This window comes from Octopus sinensis, linkage group LG1 (assembly GCF_006345805.1).
Source record: "Octopus sinensis linkage group LG1, ASM634580v1, whole genome shotgun sequence".
In the NCBI taxonomy this organism is placed as follows: domain Eukaryota; kingdom Metazoa; phylum Mollusca; class Cephalopoda; order Octopoda; family Octopodidae; genus Octopus; species Octopus sinensis.
In genome coordinates, this window is record NC_042997.1 from 106,339,632 (window position 1) to 106,355,451 (window position 15,820).

Here is a 15,820-nt window from a genome sequence, read left to right on the forward strand (position 1 = left end):
GTTTTCTGATTTGTAGGCATGCACATGGAGCTATAAAAAAAAAGGTGTTCAAGGTGATTGTTGGTGCAATAGTTAATAATTCTGTGGGTGTTTACTAAGTCAGTTGTCAGATCTTCAGTATATCTATGCCCAGAGAAGCAAGGCATTCAGAATATGGTAGATTCCTGATGGAGAGTATTCGCTTGGTTGTATGTCTCTGAACAGTTTCCAGGAGGTCAATGTCCTGAGCAAGATAGGGGTTCCAGACTGGTGATTCAAATTCCACTCATGTTTCCGCTACTGTGACTACTCACTATTGCAGATGGTTAGCTGTTAACTGGAACTTAACCAAGAGCTAATACAGTATCCACCTGGATAATATATTCCTCCAAACTAACTTATATATATAGTCCATTTTTCTCTCACTTTTTATCTTCTAGTCAGGCAGAAAGGCAGTACATATACCTATAATTTCTTTACAGAGAGGAAAGGAGAATGTTTTCTCAAACCTGAGACCTATCCTGAATATTTGCATCAGAGTTCTCTCTCAGTGCATGACACTCAGGGCTGCTGTCTTCTACTATAGCTTCAGAGAGACATGTTTTGTGGGTAGTATTGATAGATGGAAACTACATGGGATCCTGTTGTATGCATGTGCACAAATATTGACATTTCACAGCTTTTCCTATCATATCCCTGAATGAAACAGGAAGCAATAATATGGTGTTTACATTCTCTGTTGATTCTCTATCCCATCACTCTTTGCTTTTCAAAACAACTAATGTAAAAAGAATGCCATACATAAAAAAAGGGTTTTACTAGAAAGCCACCCATCTATATAATACTGCCCCCACGTAAGTCTGCACCTAACTTGTGCTAGCATAGAAAAATGGACACAAAACAAATGAGAGATAGCTTATAAGGAATATATTGGAAATAGACTATGAAATTTTCCATGCATTCAACATATTTGAAGAAATAAATTATCATCTTTAAGCTTCTAAAATATCGTTTGAAATGCTCCAATTATTATAAATTACTCTTTTAATAGCTTATAACGTTAAAATCTTCCAAAGTGTACAAACCTCTTTAAAATTCTTTTTTTACCTTCATTTCTCTCTCTTTCTCCTTCTCTCACCCTCTAGCTTCTCTCATTTCTTACATTTTCTATTTCTTCACAGAAGCCAACCCAAACATCAGGGACCACAGTGGTAAGAAACCAAAGCAATATTTGAGCAGTTCTGCATCCGCCAGGTGTCAACGTAAGCAATCTTTGGATACTTATCCAGTATCACCAATCCGTAGCATTATTCCTCATGGAAATATAAGGGATAAAATACAACATCTCTCCTTGGCTTCTAGTGCTTCTTACAAAGTGTGAAGCATTGGCATTATTACTAATAATTCATTATATATATATATATATATATATATATATATATATATGTATATGTATACTGGCCTTTATTAGTTTTAGGACAGAAATTTATTTTCTGCTTTTGTTTGCTTATTTTGCATGTTAAAATTTTTAATCCATTTCTGGCATATATATGCATAAAAAAAAAAGTTTGAAAATGATTTTTAAATTGTTACATTGTGACAAACTAATCTGTGATTTTAAGTAAATATTTTATTTTTAAATTGTTAAAAAAAAAAATTAATTTCAAGAATTTTTGTTTGATAACAAATGTTGAACGAATGCTTTTTACCTTTTTGTGTGTGTGCGTGTGTGTGTGTGTGTGTGTGTGTCTTGTGTAACTGTTTATGAACAAATTCTAGTCAGTTTGCATAATTTAGAAGGAGATAACTCTTTACAAAATGTCACAGTTATCCTTCTTGATATTTTATTTTCAGTCGTTTCTTTCACCAAAATCCCTCGTTTCTTTGTTTTGTTTTACAAGTCATTCCACCAGAAGGAGATGAAAACAGACACAACTCATGTGTCTTCAGTATTAATTTCATCGACTATGTCCTCTTCATTAATGAAAAGGATAGCTGGCTTCATTGTCTTCGAAAGAAAATCAGACATAGAGGGTTGAGTACCAGAAAATATACATTCTGGTATTTAACTACTCTTAAATACCAAATTCTAGGTTATCTTTTGTCACTCTTTTTGGGTCGATTAACTGAGGTTCAGTCAAGTTATATCAACTATGACACTTTCAAAAATGTGTAGCCATGGGCCTGTGATATAATCGTAATTATTGTTGTTGTTATTATTATAATAAGGTGGTTGGGTGTTTGGAACAGAAGAGCAGTTTTTTTTTTTTTTACAGTATTTAGTTCTTCCACGACTTTGAGTTCAGATCTCACTGTAATCGACTTACTCCGCTCATATATGGGGTCTTGAACTCAATTCAGTCAATCAAGTCTACACTTCCTCTATTTGTGGGTTTTTTTTTGTTTTTTCTTTTCCTATCCTTTCGGAATTTATAAGGTGGCTGCCACCTATATTCTTCAGTGGATAAAACATGATGTTTTTACTACAAATTTGTGGTCTTAAACGAATGTGCCTTGTCTTTGGCCCCTTCAGGAGTTCTATGGTACTATTGTAACATATGACATGTCTTGGCTGACTAAATCTTACAGAGACATCCCATCCTTCAATTTGTGATCTTATGTTAATATAAGAAAATCATTTTTATAATTATTTATATTTCACTGAGAGAGCAATATAAAATTGGAAAACCATATGATTTTTCAATTTCATTCAGTCCATTCAGTAATTAATTACAGTTATTAATTTCCCTTTTCTCAGTTCGAGTTTCCATGACTGAGTTTATATATTACCTGAAATATACAGGTGTTAATGCTACATATAATAGTCCATTCTTTTTCAAAAATTGGTCTCATGCCTGCATACAAGAATCATCTTTTAGCATTGAATGTGTTTCCTTGCTGGCGTGGGTTTAATAAGCAACACTATGACATGCAGTAGTATCTCACTTTTTGAACAACTCTGATCGCAAATAAATTGTGCTTTATATATATAGATATAGATATATATATATATAAAGCATGATTTATTCATTACCAAAGGCGTTCATAAACCAAGGTACCACTGTATTAAATGAATATGAGAAAGACAGGAAATGAAGTACGATTTATTTGTGATCAGAGTTGTTCAAAAACCGAGGTTCTACTGTACTGTCATTCTAGTCAATCCTTTATCATCTCATTCTGCATATAGTGACTGGTATCTTTAATGCTCACATACTCTCTCAGCTCTTTTTTTTTTCTGTTCTGGTTTTCAACTAAGTTATGGCTGCAAGTCTAACAAAATATATTCGACTCATTTCTCTCCAAACCCTTCCGGATTTTCTGCTTCCACTGTCACATCATCATCGTTTTGTTGTCAGCATTCTATTTCAATTCTTGGCTAAAACTATTAGAATTCATTCACGTTGTTGTTGTTAAGTTTGAGGCCAGACCTGAGTGAGCATACATGTAATTCATGACACTCCAGCCTTGACTGCTCTGTCTTTATAGAGGTGTACAGACCTACATTTTAATTTAGTGCCCAGGTAATTTGGTTGCTATTTCTAGTATGTGTAAAAGCCATGTAGAAGCTCCCAGTTTATGTATGTCTTCCTGGAGGTCTTTAATACTGTTAAATTGACTCTACTTGTACCCAACCTGTTAATGTCTATACAGAAGTAACTCCGATTCCAATTGCATCTGTTAGAAATCCAATGATGAATATCGTTTTATCTATATGCAATAGAGAATATAATTCAAGGTGCTGAATCAATGTAATTTTTGAGCCTTTCTGTTCTAATGAGATACTAATGGCAACATAGTTTCCTTGGTTTCATCTGCTGCCATTATTTTTTCTTTTTGCCCCCTTTCTTTTTTCTCTCTTTTTTTTTTGGTGGGGGGTGGTCCTTGAAATTTATTTTGGAAGAACAGTCATTCTTAAAAAAAAAAAAAACTTGAATGTTAAGCCAAAGTTTTACAGCATGTATAACTAGTCTGGAAAATATTTTAATTTGATCAATTTTTACTTTCAAATTCAAAAGTGAGATAGAATGTGCATTTGTCTGCAAGATGTGCATTTGTGTGCAAGCATGTGCATGTATGCGTGTTTGTATCCATTTGCATTAAAGCATCTCATTGCACACCTTTTTTTATGAATGGGTTTAAATCTTGCCAAACTCAACTTTGCTTCTCATATTTTGGTGGTTGTGAGGTCATTGAATGAAAAACCAGTAAGTGACCACAAAAATCAATTCAATTGGTAGTAACCCTTCCCTATAAATATTGCTTTTGTATCTAATATGTTTAATAGTCACTGCATTAAGATAGTAAAAAGAGGGTTGAGTATTTTTGTGTGTTTTGGAGTTTCTTTATTTTTTTTTTGTTTTGTTTTAGCCAGTCCACTAAATCATTGTTATTCATCAATGATCAGTTACATTCTATGATTGATTTCTATACTTAAAAAAAAAAAGCTATAATTTCATTTGCTTTTTATTTATTTTTTCTCTATTTTTGTATCTAATAGTTTTAATGGGGGGAGGAATTGTTCGAGCTGGTGTAAAAGTAAGTCTAGATTTCCTTATCATAAATAACTAGTTTTAAAACATTTATCTTAACTTACTCTTTCTACATCTATGTATCTCACGATCTTTCTCTCATTCATTCTATAACTACCTTCCATTCTATATTGGCCCATTTCCCTCTACAGTATATGTATGCACGTAGATTATATAACTTTTAAGAAATAAAAGTACCCTATAACAATATTTCTCATTTTGAACATGAAAATTTGACTTCATTTGTATATTATTTTCCACACCTGTAATATTGTAATAACTTACCTACCTGAGCTGTATACTTAACCTCTTTCATTTCTTTCTTGAACATGAAAATTTTTTCATTTCTTCATTTGACATTTGTTCTGACCCAAAGTTATCTAACTGTACAGCAAGTTTTTCAATTTAATTTTGTTCCTTTGAACATCCTCATTGATTTTCTTCAACAACTACATTCTACTAAAATGTCTTGACTTGGAAGAGTTGTAATATCAAGATTGTTTGCTCACACCACAAGGGAGGTCACTGTGTTATGTACTCTAAAGTGGTTTATATATTCAAATCACATTTTACATTTAGAACTGGGAATCAAGTTACGTTGTGTGTGTATTTTATCCTGTTTCAATCGTTGGACTGGAACCATGCTGGGGCACCACCTTGAAGGACTTTCGTCAAACAAATCAAACCCAGTATTACGTTTGTTTGTTTGTTTGTTTGTTTTTTAACTCAAAGATTCGTTCTGTTGGTCTCTTGCCAAACTGCTATGTTATGGGGATGTTAAGAAACCAATATCAGGTCAAGTGTGAAACAAACATAGTCAATCACATGCACATACAACAGACTTCTATTCAGTTTCTGTTTATCAAATTCACTCACAAGGTTTTAGTTAGCTGGTGACTTTAGGAGCAGACACTTTCTCAAGGTGCTGTGCTGTGGCACTGGGCTTAAAGCCATGTGATTGCAAGCAAGCTTCTTAACAATACATGTATGCCTATATATGCCTATATATATATATATATATATATATATATTATATATATATATATATATATATATATTCTTTCTCTGCTTATTTTCTCGTGTTCTTTTCTGTTGAAGGGCATAGGCTCAAAACGTAAAAGACTTTCTCACCTTCCCAAGCGTTAAACTAATACACCTATTGGTTGTTTACACACCTGTTTTCGTTTTTTGTTTTGCTTTTTTTTTTGTAAATTCCAACTATATATATATGATGGACTCTCCTGTCGAAGACAATGTATGAGTGTTCAGCTTTTGCAGAACAACCTGCACAAATGCTTTATTTATAGTGAGCAAATGTTTGTGTTGCACATTAGCTAATTTTCTCCATCAAATTGATGTCTGAACAGGGACACAATGTGCCATAATTCAAGTGTTGAAGTGAAATACAGAGCAATGTGAGATGAAGTAGTTTTCTCAAGAACACAATGCACTTCCCAGTCTTGAAACTGAAACCATGATGTCGCAATCATGAGTGCTACACCTTCAACCTATATATATATATATATATATATACAGATAGATAGATATAGATATTGAATGTTTTCAGTAGAGTATTTGTTGGATAATGTATTACATTTTATGAAAATATTATTTAACAAATATTCTACTGAAAACATTCTTTAAAAAACTACACACGCATGCACACACATCCAAAAAAACAACATTGTCTACTTCTCACTTTGTACAATGTTAATAACAATACTGTTTATCATTACAACCCATTAGAAATATAGGCTGTGGTTTCATTTTACAAAACAGTTTAGTAGAATTAACACAATGACCTCCTTTGTTGAGTAAATGTATGACCACTTATTATTTGATGTGCATATAATAGACCAAAATATCCTCTCTGTATTTTCCAATCCTTATCAATTTCTTTAGTAATAAGTATCTCACCATGATTTATACAGATAGCAAAACATACTGCATGATTTTTGTACATAAAAATTTATGCAATTCCTGTTGTGGTGCTTGTAACTGAAAAAAATTTCTAATCCATGAATAAACGAAGAATAATGTGGAAATTATACTAGCTTTAATGGTGATCATGATAGGTTATGTTTTTCCTTAATGTTATCAGTTAAAAAAAATTATAAATACAGTGATGATGGTAATGATGTTGGGCTCATTGTTAAGAACAATAACTTCTGACTTGTATTGATATTTGACAATTTCCTACTACATTCTACCCAGATATTAGAAGTATGAGCTATAACATGTACAGCCAAAATAGGTAACCAAATATTTGTAATGTATTTGAAGTTATGATCTGTAAGGTGGAAGATTAACATTCTATCAGCTGAACCATTTCACTACAAAGCAATAATAGACAGAGATTTATTTTTGCTTTTAGCAACTCGGATGAGAGACTGGGTCCTTGTCATTTCATATACTGTTACACTCCATTCGAGTGATTTTAAACACTTGTTTGGTGAAGGCTATTGAGGTCACAAAAAATGAAGAAATAGATGATGTTGCTTCTAATTTGGTTGCTTTATACATCAATTTGTGCAGAACTATTGATTTTGATTTCTGTAGTGTGTAGATGTAAGATCAAATAGTTGTGTTTAATTCTTTGTCAACTCTTTAGAATTAAGGTCCAAGTCTTCCAGAGTATGATTTCATCACAAAATCATGGATAAGAAATAACATGTCAATTCCTCCAAGAAACATTTGATGATTAGTATTTGTCTTTTAAGACTTCATGGCATGAAACAGAGGAGCAAGAAATTTCTTCCTAAATTAAGTGCCAGTCTTACTAGATTATTTGCTTGGTAGCAAGTTAATTCGAGACAAAGTAAAATTAAGTATGCTAACTAGATACACAACTAAATACCAGCAGTGGATTTGAGTAAAAAACTTATGAACTGGTCAATCAATGCCATGTCCACTCAGTTGCTTTATTGCTCATAAGTAAATGAACTAACTATGAGGGAGTTATTGAGTCTGCTCTACTCTTTATGTAACCATTCAACTTTTATTATTAATTTTGTTTTGTTTTAAGGCAACAAGCTGGCAGAATCATTGCATGCCAGGCAAAATGCTTGGTAGCATTTTGTCCATCATTACATTCTGAGTTCAAATTCTGCTGAAGTCAACTTTGCCTTTCACCTTTTTGGGATCAATAAATTAAGTACCAGTTGAATATTCGGGTCGATATGATTGACTTACCCCTTCCCCAAACATGCTGACCTTGTGCCAAAATTTGAAATCATTATTAATTTCATTTTGTTTTAAGGCAACAAGCTGACAAAATCAATAACATGCTTAGTTCATCTGTCTGTAAGTTCTGTGTTCAAATTCTACTGAGATCGACTCCATCTTTTATTCTTTTATCATTGACAAAATAGATACCAGTGAAACACTGAGGTCAAAGTAACTGACTATACCCCTCCCTTAAAATTTCAGACCTTATGCCTATAGTACTTTTTTTAAAATTAATTTTTGGTTTTTTTTTTCTCCTTGTCACATAGGCTTTATGTTTTAGAAGTAGTAATTGTATTCATTCATCTCCCTCACTCTCTTAAGGGCATAAATACCTTGTGTAGTTTTGCATCCTCAACAAAGAATTTAAAACCAATATGTTGGGTTTCAACTTGCTAGGAACTTACATCTCTCTATCTGGAACTTGCCTGGAATAATGCTGCAAAACTTTTTATATATATATATATATATATATTTTCTTTATTATTTTATAGGGCTGAGATGGGAATTTGGGGTGAATAATGTCGAGATCTATATATTTTTATGTGATAGATTTAGGAATATAACTGAGGGTAATACCTCAAAACCAAAGCAAATCATTGTTTAATGCCTCGCCGCCAATACCGCCAGCGACATTGGCGAGGTAACAGTTTGAACAATTTAGCATGAAAAAGAAAACAAGAAATTTATGCAATTCCCATTCAGTTTTCATTACACTAACTTACATAATTCAGAACACTCCAGCTGTAAACCACTAAATGCCTCCCTGTCAACCACAATGTAACCACTTCATACAGTAAAAGGCAAGCATTTTGTTCAGTAGCACACACACACACACACACATATATATATATATATATATATCCAATGAAAAGAAAACAAACAAACACACACAGACATAATATATGTGTTTGTGTGTATGTGTGTATACACATACAAATGTATATATGTGTGTATATATACATATGTATATACATATATGTTTATATATGTGTGTGTGTGTGTGTGTATATATATATATATATATATATATATATGTACATATGTGTGTATGTACATATATATATATATATATGTATATACATATGTGTGTGTATATATGTATATGTGCATATATATATGTATGTATATACATGTTTATATATGTATGTACATACACACATATATAAAGAGAGAGAGATATACAAACGTGTATACATATATCTATATACATATATTTGTATGTGTGTGTGTTTGTATCTATACATTTTGTGTGTTGTGCATCTACATCTTTTATATAAGGATATATTGCATATGCAAAGTAAAACAGTTTCTTCATATACATAAGTGCATGTGCATGCACACACACACACATATACAAATGCATTATACACATACACACAATTTCTCTCTCTCTCTCTCTCCTCGTTTTTTTTTTTAATCTTCTCCCACTATGGTGTGTATGTAGTGTAAAAACATCAGAAAGGTGTCTGTTCAAAGATTAGGAGTTAACTGGGAGGAATAAAAATGAGTGTGTGTGTGTGTGTGTTTATATATATATATATATATATAAACAAGTATATAACCACTCTCTTCCCAACACCAACACCACCTAAGTGTTTGAACAATTCTAAAATCAAATAGTTAATGTAGCACCATAAAATTGCCACAAATTTTTTTTTCCACTTGAGGGTAGAAAACAAAAAAAACAATAAAACAAATCTATGCAGTTTTTTTTTCCTTTCCTTAATTTTTTTTTTATATTTTACTCATATATATATATATGTGTGTGTGTGTATGTGTGTGTATTTGTTTCATCTCTGATTATGTTGGCAATGTTTTATTATATAGCCTCTGTAAGTTGTTTTTTTTTTTCTGAAAGTTGCGCAGCATGTTGAAAATATATAGGTTATGTCTTTCCTTAATGTAGTCAGTTAAAAAAGAATAAATACATATATATTTTTTTAAATATGTAAAAAAAAACAAATACAAAAAACTGAAAGTGAAAGGAAAATTTTTTTTTATTATATTTATTTGTTTACTTTTTATTAAAAATGCAGTATTATCCAGCTTGTATTTTGACTAAATTCTATTTCTACACACAATTTTCCTGACATCGACCTTTGATGTCTTTCATTTGTTTATATATTCATTTTTTTTTTTTTTATTTTTATTATATTATTATCATTATTATTGTTGTTGATTTTATTACTGTTATTACAGTATCCACTCTCAAACACAAACATCCCTCCCCACCAACACTGCACCAAACACCTCCACACAAATCACCACCCTCACTACATAACACACAGGCACTCACTCTTTATGTTTCTAGCAATAAAAACCTTCAGATAATTTTCTAGCTCTTTGTTATTTTCCTCATGCCTATATATATATATATATATATATTATATATATATATATATATATATATATATATATATATAATACACACATAAATACGCTCAAATAGCTTTTATATCACACTGAAATATATTTCTGTTAGAAAATTATTCTGTATTTCATATAGTATTACATAGTTTTGACAATAATAATAGTAATAATAATAATAATAATAATCCCTAACTGAATCGCTTTTCATTTCTGGCACTATAGAATTAATGATATCCAATGCGTTCTTTTTTTTTTCCCCCCTCTTCCATTTTCCTCTCTAACTATTCTATCCTGACATTAAATCCTTATATATATTTATGTGTGTGTGTGTGTGTGTGTATAGAGACGTATATACATACATATGTATGTATATATATAATTCACGCCTGAAATCTTACTATTAATACAATGCACATTAATGTCAAACAGAACTAAAAAGTCATAATACAAACAAACTTGCTGTATTCTCTCTATCATTCTTTTGTATTTCTATGAAGCAATTTTTTGTCTCCCCTAAATGCATGAGATTTCTTTCCCTTTGTTTTCTCTACGTTTCTACTAAAAACACAAAACTCAAAAAAAATTTTTTTTTTTTCCCTGATATTTAAAATGTTTATAAAGATGTATTTATGAAATTTAATACAACCTGTTAGCTTTTTTATTTCTTCTTCAATAGTGGAATGCCTTTGTGTTGTAGAATGAATTATTTCTGTAGATTTAGGTGTGTACAAATCAAAGCATAGTTTAAACTCTGTGAAGAGAATAATCATTCATTTTATTTTTAATGTCATTTTTTTTTTTTACGTTTTTGCAACTATGCCTTGAATATTACAGATGTTAACAACCCACGCTTCTACCACAAGCTTCATTACACCTTTTTCTTTTCTTTTTTTCCACTTGTAAAGTATTTTGTGCAGGTCTCTTTTCATATATCAACTTTTTCCCCCAAATCTACCTCACTTCCAATAACTGAAAATAGAATAATTATATATATATATATATATATATAATATATATATATATATATATATATCATATATAGTAGCCATTAAACATGCACACATCTGTGCATGTGTGTGCAAATGCACGGAAAAATCTTAAAAGAAAATGTTATTGTAAAGAACATAGCACAAGAGAACTAAATTCAAAGACCTTGTCTAAGGCAATTTCAACACAGCTAATAATAATAATAATAGTAATAATTTTATTTGCCACATGAGCAATAGATGAGGAGACATTACATATGCAAATTTCAAAATGATGTGTTTTATAAAGAAGTGATGATGGAAAAAACATGTGGAAAACAAAAGTATAAAAATTGAATGTAATAATCCAATAGAGAGACAGTCATTTAGAGTAGCTAAAGAACTCTATAGATACAATGTTACCATGACTGCTGATCAGAGCCTTCTCTCTGAATCCTAGCCTGTAGGTTCATGCTGAAAGTAAGTCTAATATTGAGGGTTATTCTCACTACTTTCATCCACTTTTCAGTAAATCAACTTGAGGGCATCTCCTCCCTTTCTGCCTAACTTTCCTTTCAAAATGGATCTTGAACAAATTGATAAGCTTGGTCACAGATATTAGCATCTATCCTCAGTCCTTTTAATCATGTGCCTCATACAATCTCTGTTACCATGGTTACCAGAGACAGAAAAACTCTCCTCCTTTCCTGGTTAAAGAAAGACTATTGGGCAATTCTTACAATGGACATGGTTAATATCGAGATTTTTTCTACATACAACAGCAGCTGTTTGTCATGACTCAACCAGTCAACAATGTATAGATAGTGAATGAGTACATGCACAATTGTTTTGGTTACCTTGCAGGATTCTTAGAGAAGTCTAACTGTTAGAGCTATCATGTTTGTAGAATTTATCTTGAAGTAGCAGTGCTCTTAATAGCTCTACCATTCCAAGGTTTTATTGAGTTTGTACATAGTCCCCAAACTGACAGTCTTCCAGGGTATTCACTTGATCTTCCACAATACCCAAAGTGTGCCCAAATCACTCTCAAGCACCACTAATCTTCTATAGAATGCGAGGGTTGATCACTGGTTACATTAACTGACTGGTTGAGAACTCTGAATGTTCTACAGCATTCCAGATATCAGGCTTCCAATCTTGGTCTTCACTTGATGTCATCAAAGGAAAATTTGCTTCGAGGCAGTTGACCCTTTTGTTAAGTGGAACATGTCTCTTCCACAAGAATAGACAATCTCACCTGGTCAAATAAAAGGTAGAGCAAGAAATGATGGCCAGACATATAAACAAATAACAGTGATGAATGCTATTCTAAAACCAGGACATACATGATCACATGCAAATTAATAAAGAGGCACCAGCCTCATAGCTGTAGGCATAATTTACATTTCAAGCCTACATAGCTATAAGAAAAGAAATATCTTCGGTCCCCCAGCATACCAAAGAAATTGTCCTATACCTGTATGTAGATCTTCCTCATATGGTCATCATGTCCAGTACCATCATCATCATCTTCAGTTATATATATCTCAGTTCAGCGTCAGGCACACTGGGCAAAATGCTTAGCGGTATTTCATCTGCACTACATTCTGAGTTCACATTCCGCTGAGATTGATTTTGCCCTTCATCCTTTCAGGGGTCGCTAAATTAAGTACCGGTGAAACACTGGGGTTACTGTAATTGACTAGTCCACTCCCGACAAATTTCAGGCCTTGTGCCTTTAGTAGAAATGATCATTATCATCATCATCACCACCACCACCATTATTATATTATTATTATTATTATTATTATTATTATTATTAAGGCCGCAAGCCGGAAGAATTGTTAGCATGCTTGGCAAATTTCTTTGTGGTATTTCTTTCACTTTTATTTTCTAAGTTCAAATTCTGCCAGTGAAGGTTGCCTTTCACTCTTTCAGGGTTGATAAAACAAGTACCTATTGAGTGAGCTCTGGGATCAATGTAAGCAACTAGCCCTTCCCCACAAAATTTCAGGCCTTATGTCTATGATAGAAAAGATTATTATTATTATTATTATTATAGCAGAATCATGAGTGTACTGGAGAAAATGCTTTTTGGCATTCCTTTCAATTTTACATTCTGAGTTCAAATTTAGCCGTGGTTAATTTTACCTTTTACCCTTTTCAAGGTTGTTATAAAACAATTACCTGTTGAGCATTGGAGTCAATGTCATTGACTAGCCCTTCCCCTCAAAATTTCAGGTCTTGTGCCTATAGCAGAAAAGCTATATGGTTGATAAAGTACAAGTACTGGGGTTGATTTTCTCGACTAGCTCCCACCCCCAAAATTTCAGATCTTATTCCTATAGTAGAAATGAATGTTATCATTATTATTGCTATTTTTAAGGCTGTGAGCTGGCAGAAATGTTAGCATGCCAGGCGAAATACTTAGTGGCATTTTGTTTAACCTTACATTCTGAGTTCAAATTCTGCCAAGGTCAACTTTGCCTTTCATTCTTTCAAGGTCGATGAAATAAGTACCGGTTACACACTGGAGTCAAAGTAATTGACTAGCCCCCTCACCCTCAATTTCTAATAGAAAAGATTATCTCATGTACAAGCAAAAGATGAAACTGTTGGAAAAGAAAAATTCCTAACATCAAGCCACAAGTAACCTTAGGTGCCAAGAATGCTCCTAGCTGTCCCTTATAACATCGTTTTCTGGAGCTGCACTAAACTAAGTTTTATGCCTATTTCCTCTATCCATGTGTACAAATCTTTAGGTATAGTTACTAATGCACCTACATCTAAAAGGATACATTTTACCTCCACTTTCTATAACCTCTGTAACTCAATAGTTAGCTCCTGGTACTTCGCTATTTTCTCTATACCTTTCATATTGACTTTCTTATCATTTGGGACTGTAAAATCATTATTATTATTTGGTGAGCTGGCAGAATCATTAGCACGCCAGGCGAAATGCTTAGCGGTATTTCGTCTGCCGCTATGTTCTGAGTTCAAATTCCGCCAAGGTCGACTTTGCCTTTCATCCTTTCAGGGTTGATTAAATAAGTACCAGTTACGCACTGGGGTTGATATAATCAACTTAATTCATTTATCTGTCCTTGTTTGTCCTTTCTGTGTTTAGCCCCTTGTGGGTAGTAAAGAAATAGGTATTTCACCTGCCACTACGTTCTGAGTTCAAATTCCACCAAGGACAACTTTACCGTTCACCCTTTCAAGGTCGATAAATTAAGTACCAGTGAAACACTGGGGTCAATGTAATAAACTAGTCCCTTCCTCCAAAATTTTCAGGCCTTGTGACTTGGGTAGAAATGATTATTATTATTATTATTATTATTATTATTGAGAGAACAGCACATGCAAGTGACACTGGGATGCAACTATACAAAGCCTGATACACCCATGCATCACAACCATATGTGAATAACATGGTGACATTGTATCAAGATAAATAATGCATGACCTTGCAGGTGGGGCCGAGTTAGAATTTTCTTCAGCTCAAGCAGCCCATCCTGCTCAAAAGGTTCCTGAATAAGGATTCTTTGAGTATGCTGAATGTAACACCCGTTTCCAGAGGTGAATTATTCAAACCCCAAAGAATTTCTCTCAACGTATGGCTGTGGTGCTCTTCCACTGCTCATGATCAGAGACGCACTTATCGGCCACTAAGGGACATGCCCAACTGGTTAAGGTGACTCAACTGACAAGCAAATCTGTGGCATTGAACAGAATGTTATTATTACCTCCACCTTAAGGAAGGCAGGGGTATTGTTTTCAGTCGTGTTTGTTTGTTTGTCTGTGGACAAGATATCTCAAGAACCGCTGCATCAATTCAGATGAAATTTTCATGGCTGTTTGACCTCATGACTGGCACTAACTGATTAGATCTTGGGATCAATCTGGTACTAGACAAGGCTTCTGGATTACTTTTCCGGTTTCTTTACTCAATTTTTGAAAGCAATCGGGTTCATTTTTCATATTCTCATTTGTGAGAGCCATCAAGTTTATTTCAGATATTCTCACTTTCAAAATCAACTTTGGCTAATCATTGAGAGGACGTTGGTATTGATGGAGGTTTGCACTCTCTCAGTGCGCTTGTTATTTATTTTTATTGTTATATTGCCTTGCATTAATAGCATGTCTTTCAAAATACTTTTAATTCTGATTTATGACTTTTTATGTCCCGTGTTCAAATCTTATTACAGTCAGTTTGACTAAACCGTCTACTAAAATGTGTGACTACATGTATGTCATAATATTATCATAATTATTTTGTAGAACACTGAGCTAATTGTTTTACAGTATTTAAATTTAGATACATGTGTGTGTGTGTTGTTTTGTTTTGTTTGATTGGGTTACTCCTTTCAGCCATCCTGGTTTGTTATAATAGATACTAGTTAAATGTTAAAATTTTCAGTATGGCCTGTTCCTACTACGTGCATAAGATATCAAAATTATTAGTATTATCATTTATATTATAGGTTTTTAATACATCATAGAACCCCCTGATTTGACTGCTTTCAAAACACAAAAGTCATATACTCTCCACTTAACATGATATTTCTTTGGTAGGAAAGGTTTTAAAATTGTTTATGTATTTAAAACATAATTACATAGGCTTTTTTTTCTTCATGTTACATAATTTCTTCTAATTTTCCCTTTACTATGTCCAATTGGTTTTTTTTTACAGGCTGGTCTCTTCACATAAAATATAAAAATATTCGATGTTAAAAACAGAAATAA

General features: G+C 32.7%; 1 protein-coding gene across 5 annotated transcripts in view; it reads left to right on the top strand.

The window, feature by feature from the left end:
* Positions 1 to 15,820, top strand: part of LOC115211160 (ankyrin repeat domain-containing protein SOWAHB) — a 161,817-nt gene that overhangs the window by 111,227 nt on the left and 34,770 nt on the right. For all 5 annotated transcript variants that reach the window (XM_036503466.1, XM_036503464.1, XM_036503465.1 and 2 more), the window contains one exon: positions 1,161 to 1,241. In XM_036503466.1, coding sequence (XP_036359359.1) covers positions 1,161 to 1,241 — 81 coding nt within the window. The remainder of the gene's footprint in view (positions 1 to 1,160; positions 1,242 to 15,820) is intronic.